Raw genomic sequence first — 6,271 nt, forward strand, 5'->3', positions numbered from 1 at the left:
CTTTCTCTGAGATACACACAGCTCTGCACGTTAGCACCGCTGCGAGCGAGCCGGGCTGCCAGACCACACGGCTTCCCCGCCGGCCAGAGGCTGGAGAACACACACTGATTTGCTGCTTTCCAAACCCCTAATCAGTGTTTTCCTCTACACAAAGATTTTTCAAAAAACAAACACCAACAACAAAAACTACATCTTTTTTTTTTTTTTTTAATTTGGACCTTCCTTGTGGGACCCTGCTCCGCCATCCTGCGCGCCTCCTGATACCACTTTTCACTCCCAAAGAAAGATGAGAGGTGGTTGTATCTCCCAGGGGAAGGCGGCCGCGGGGCTCCTCTTCTGTGTCATGGTTTTTGCATCTGCTGAGAGACCGGTCTTCACGAATCATTTTCTTGTGGAGTTGCACAGAGGGGGAGAAGAAGAAGCTCGCCAAGTTGCAGCAGAGCACGGTTTTGGAGTCCGAAAGGTAAGCATCTCCCTTGCATTTCGCATGTTTGTTTCTAAACGGTGGCAGCCCTGCGCAATCTCATTGCAGATTCGCAAGTTTTCTTTCTTGTGCGATGCAGATATTCTGCCATCGGCTCTTCACACGACATCGCCTCCGGTGATCTTTCACGGGTTATGTAATTAAAATGCCCTTCAAATGCTACTCGGAAGGTCATGAAAACAATTGATCTCCCTTTGACTTGGTGGAGAAAACAGGATAACACCTTTCAAACAATGCGGTGCGCCCGGGCTGCTGTCCGAGCGACCAAGTTCTCAAGGCTGCCTGGGGGTGAGGCAAGAAGTGCCCGCCGTCTGGGCTTGGCGTGGCAGACCCGTCGGGGATGTGCCCCCCGCCCCTATCTCCCGGAGAAAGGCTAGTTTCCGAGGGACAGGGCTGGAAGCTTGGACATCGCAGTTCATCTGCTTGCTATTCGAACCCCGCGCCAGGAGGACTTCCCTTGCCTGACTCTGGTCCCGGCTCTTTTCCAGGGAAGACAGCCCCCAGCTCCAGGAGACTTGGAAACAGAAATGGTTTGTCTTTTCAAAATCGAGGGCTGAAACTTGCCCACCTCGCCCCTGCCCACCCACCTCGAAGCGCACTCAGTCGGCTCCCCAGTTTTCAACTTGCAGCGGTAGACGCTGGGGAGGTAGATTTTAATGGGATTTCCCCTCGGAGAAGTCGGGGTATCTCTCCCTGTATGTGGGCAGCCGGCTTGGCTTTCCCACCAGAAAGCGGGGATCCCCATCCAAGAAGTTGTCAGAGTTCAGCCGTTTCCCAGCCGGGATGCCGCGGAACTGCTTCGGAGACTCCAGGGTCCCCAGTCTGCAAGGGCGAGGGAGCGGAGAGCACTGGATGGGGGTCGCGGCTGATCTACTTGCTTCCTGCGAACTGTCCTGCCAGGGATCTGAAGTGTCCTTAGGGGACCTGACGAGGGGTGGGGTGGGGTGAGAGGGCAGAGAGAAACCGGGGCGAGCGGAATCTGGAGGACTGAGGGCTGCGTGCGATCTAGCGACCGGAGGGCTGGCCGGGTGGAAAGTCTGTGGGATTCCGGTCCCAGTCCTCCCTCCTGACCCCAGGAAAGACTCTTGAGCGGTGGGCGCTTCGGGTGATGCTTGTGCGTCGCCAGGGCAGCGCGAGCTGGGGACTCGGTCCCGACTTCCCACGCGTGGCGCCTCCTTCCCAGCCGCGGCTCAGGCTCCTTCCACCTGCTGCGGGTTCTCTTGCCTCGGTAGGGCGTTGGCCACCGCGGTTCTGACCCCCAAATGGGTCTGCCAGGGAGTTGGACGGAGGTCCGGGAAACACCAGGGCTGCCGGAGGCGCGCGGGCGGCTCCTGCGGGGGAACTTGTTGCTCTAGGAGGAAGCGTGGGTGGAGCGGGGAGAGGAGACGCGGACCGCGGCATCCCGCGCTGCTGGGGCCCGGGGTATGGGGGCTGTTTCCAGAGTGCCGCCAACACAACAAACAAGCATCCCCTCCTTCTTCCCACCCTCACGCCCCCAAACTTGGCAAGACCCAGGAACCAGGCGCATAAATATAGTACTGATTATTACTAGCTGACAGTCACGGGGGGTTGGGAGGGTGATGGAGTCTCTATACACACTTTTATTTAATACTTTCAACAACTCTGGGAAACTGCTGTTATTATGAAGCCTATGGTTCTGATAAGGAAATTGCCTCAGATAAGGGTCCACGATGAAAACTGTCAAGAATTTAAACCCAGATATTTGCAGGGCAGGAATAGAGACGCAGACGTAGAAAACGGACTTGGGGACACAAGGGAAGAAGCAGAGATGAACTTACGCTCTTCAACCTGTTAGTGTATAGCACTCCAAGCTACCTGCTCTGCAGGGCATGCTCGCCTTTAGGGTATGAAAAGAGATGTGGCAGCAAGCTCTTTAAAAACCCCACCTTTGTAAAAGAGCTGCAGTTGGAGGGGAAAATCTAACCCTCTCCCCGCCCTCCGCGCCCGGGCTACCCAGGTGACTCCGTGGTAAAGAGTCCGGCCTACAATGCAAGAAACACTGGGGACTCGGGTTCTATCCCTGGGTGGGGAACATCCCCTGGAGAAGGAAATGGCAACCCACTCCAGTACTTTTCCCTGGGAAATCCCATGGACAGAGGAGTATGACTGGCTACAGTCTGTGAGGTTGCAAAAGAGTGGGACTCAACTGAGCGACTCAACTGAGCGACTAAACACCAACTCACCCCCTACCAGGCCCTTTCCATGGGATGGGCAGACATCATTATCCTGTTAACTTCTCCTTTTTGAAACTGTGCCCTTAGCATTTGATCTCAGCAATGTAAGCAAACCCAGGTGTAGCTGAGACAGATCATGGCTTAACATATTAATTTTCTAAGAAAGTTATTTCTTTTTTGTATGGTGGTGAACAGCTCAACAAGGGATTTACAGTTTTGGTGATGGGAATTGAGCAACGAGGTGTAGAAAACAATCTCGTAAAAGAATCTGAATCCTCTGCATACACTTACCTTAGAATCTCAAGGAACTCCTACTTTGGGGCGAAATCAGACACCTCAGCCTCTTTCCCATCCTTTGCATTACAGCCTCAAACTTGCAATTCCCATCTAGGAAAGATGGGTTTTTACCTTGCCACATCCTCCTTACTTTTCCACGATCTCTCAGAAGTACTCTTATCCAATGATTTTGTTCTGAGACATGTTTAAGTAAAAGTCAGTGACACTTCCGATGAATTGTTGCATGAAACTACACTTGTTGAGAATAAACGTTCTTTTCCTTCTTTGGATCCATGCCCACCCATCCTCCTAGACTGAGTCCCCAAGCTTCCCTGATGCTATGAGCTTTCCCGTCTCCAAATTCCTGTGGGATGAAAAAGCAAAGACTACGTGACTTAAGCTGTAATGTTTCATTACTTGTTCTCTAGTCAGTTCATGAAACTTTTTGCCATCCTATGGACTATAGCCCCCAGGCTTCTGTGTCTGTGGAATTCTCCAGGCAAGAACACTGGAGTGGGTTGCCATGCTTTCCTCCAAGGGATCTTCCTGGCCCAGGGATCAAACCCATAGTCTCTTACATCTCCTACATTGGCAGTTGAGTTTTTTTTTTTACTGGTAGTGCCCCCTGGGAAGCCCAGTCAGTTCATACATGTAAGTAAACATGGGTGTTAGTGTCTTCCCACTTGAAAAGGTAAATATTCAGGGATGGAATCTTCTGTATTTCTGGTTTTCTTACCAATTCCAGCTATTACTGGATTTGCCAGCCTGTAAGAAAACTTCTTTCCTTACTCCTCTGGGTTTCCCAAACACTGTTCAGTCTTATTTTCATCATGCTGTAATGTACTTTGGTCAACATTTCTTATCTATTTTTCATTTTAAACCCTCAACACTTCCTTTTCCTTCCTCTCCCTATCACCCCATCCTTCTAGATGCTCAGTGTAAGACAGCAGAGACTCTCAGCAGTTATTCATCTGAAGGATGGGAGAGGGCCTGCTATTTTACTAAGTTATTTCATCTCATGCATTGGTGAGATAGAAATTATTGGCATCAGCTCTAATTCTCAGATGAAAATCTTTAAAGCTCCAAGAGGTTAAAAGTACCCTCAGATTTAAAGCCCAATGGAAAATAATTTTGTTTTTCTATCATGCTGCCTCCAGGAAGCTTTCCCTGACTGCCAAATACTTTGCCTTTTGGGCACCATTTTAGAATTCAGTTATTTTTTCTTTTCTTTTTTCTATATTTAACACTTATTTGGTATTATATGAGCATATGTCATTAGTATGCTTGAGTATGCACTTCTTCAGGTAGGCTGTAAATCTTCCAAAAGACAATATACTATGTCTTTTTATCATGTCTATATTGAGCACAGTAGCCTATGTCTAAGAGCCTCAATGAATATTTGTCAATTATTTTGCCTAACTCCACAAGACCATGAGCAAACAGTTATATTTCCTCTTGAAAATGGAATAAAAGTACCTATAACTTTACCCTCAGGAAGGTGTGTTGGAACTAAAGTTTTCTATTTTATCATGATGTGGCCCAGATCTGTGAGAGAGATGTATATGTACTTAAAGTTTACAACAATGACAAAGACATTATTCTAAAGATTGCTTTAAAATTTTCAATGCGCTGCCAATTTTAATTCCTTTTAAAAATAAGATGATGGTACGGGGAGCAGGGTGGGAGGGGCGTTCAGGATGGGGAGCACGTGTACAACCATGGCAGATTCATGTTGATGTATGGCAAAACCAATACAATATTGTAAAGTAATTAGCCTCCAATTAAAATAAATAAATTTAAATTTTAAATAAATAAATAAAAATAAAGAATAAATAAAAACTTAAAAAAATAAGATGAAAATTATTTATCAAAGTAATGTGTTGAGGGTTGACTAAAAAGCATGTGAGAATTAAAGTAGAAATCCAAACAGCTGACAATTAAGTTTTTTTCTTTTACTATAATGTTTTATTTTTTGCTCATGAAGGACTGAGGCTAGGATGATTACACAAGTAAAATCATGTGACCACTTTTATATGTATAATTGTTAAAAAATTTTCTAGTCCAGTAGTAATTATACTATTAGGTAATGAAAGAGTAAATTTCTGGTCATTTTAATTTTATTGAAGTATAATTTAGGAAAGATTTCTTTCCCAGATGCTGGGAAAGATTAAAGGCAGGAGAAGAAGGGGATGACAGAGGATGACATGGTTGGATGGCATCCCCGACTCGATGGACATAAGTTTGAGCCAACTCCAGGAGTTGGTGATGGACAGGGAAGCCTGGTGTGCTGCTTCCATGGGGTCGCAAAGAATTGGACACAACTGAGCAACTGAACTGAATTTAGGAAAGAGCACAGCTTGAAAATTTTTTGTTAAATGGGCACACATATGTACCCAGCCTCTAAATCGAGAGATAAACTATCATCAGCATTCCAAAAGTCCCCTTTATGCTCACCTGGATAGTTTTTAGCTTTAGGCTAAATTGCTTAAAAAATATTGCTTCTGTGAATATTGTAGTATATGTATGTTGGTGAATACATTTATACCTTTCTGTTGGGAATATTCTTAGGAATATCAGTTTTCCTTTGTTGTATAACAAACCAGTACAAATTTAGTGACCTAAAACCACACAATTTGGTTATTTCTTTTTCTTGCATAAAGAATCTGGCACGTGTTAGTTGGTTAGTGAAGCTTCTGCTTAAAGCCTCACAGACTGAGCTCTGGATATTGACCAGCTGTGTCCACATCCAGAGGCACAACTAAGGGAAAATCCTCTTCCAAGCACATTCAGATTTTAATGAGAGTTCAACTCATTGTAGTTGCAGACCTGGAATCTTTATTTTCTTGCTGGCTGTAAGACCAGGACTACTCCCAGCTTCTAGAGGTGACCCTCATGACCTTGCCACATGGCCTCCTCCATAAGCTTTCATACAATCTCACCCTTCAGATCTCTGCTTTCTGGAAGGGACGGTCCCTGGTTTACGTTAACCTGATTAAGTCAGGCCCACCCAGGAAAATTTCTCTTTTGATTCTTTTGAATCAGACTAAACTGATCTGGGGCCTTAACTACATTTGATAAACCTCTTCACCTCTGCCATGTGATAGAATATAATCACAGAAGGAAAATTGTCATAGACACCATCCTGCTCTTACTCAAGGGGAGGGGATTATTTGGGGCACAAGGACACAGGGAGCAGAAACACTGGGGGCCCTCCCAGAATTCTGCTGACCACGGACAAACTGGCAAACAGTTTTCCAAAGTAGTTGTGCCAGTTTGCATGCCTGCCAGCCGTGTGTGAAGATTCCATTTGCTCCAC

General features: G+C 46.2%; 1 protein-coding gene across 2 annotated transcripts in view; it reads left to right on the top strand.

Annotated features, from left to right (window-relative positions):
• The window catches only part of PCSK2 (proprotein convertase subtilisin/kexin type 2), a 239,510-nt gene continuing 233,239 nt past the window's right edge, over positions 1–6,271 (top strand). Inside the window, exon 1 of one of the 2 annotated variants that reach the window (XM_010860045.1) lies at positions 1–463. In XM_010860045.1, coding sequence (XP_010858347.1) covers positions 287–463 — 177 coding nt within the window. In that variant the 5' untranslated portion in view covers positions 1–286. The remainder of the gene's footprint in view (positions 464–6,271) is intronic. The other variant, XM_010860046.1, reaches the window with a different exon arrangement.

The sequence above is a fragment of the Bison bison genome, unplaced genomic scaffold (assembly GCF_000754665.1).
Source record: "Bison bison bison isolate TAMUID 2011002044 unplaced genomic scaffold, Bison_UMD1.0 scf7180017864461, whole genome shotgun sequence".
NCBI lineage: Eukaryota > Metazoa > Chordata > Mammalia > Artiodactyla > Bovidae > Bison > Bison bison.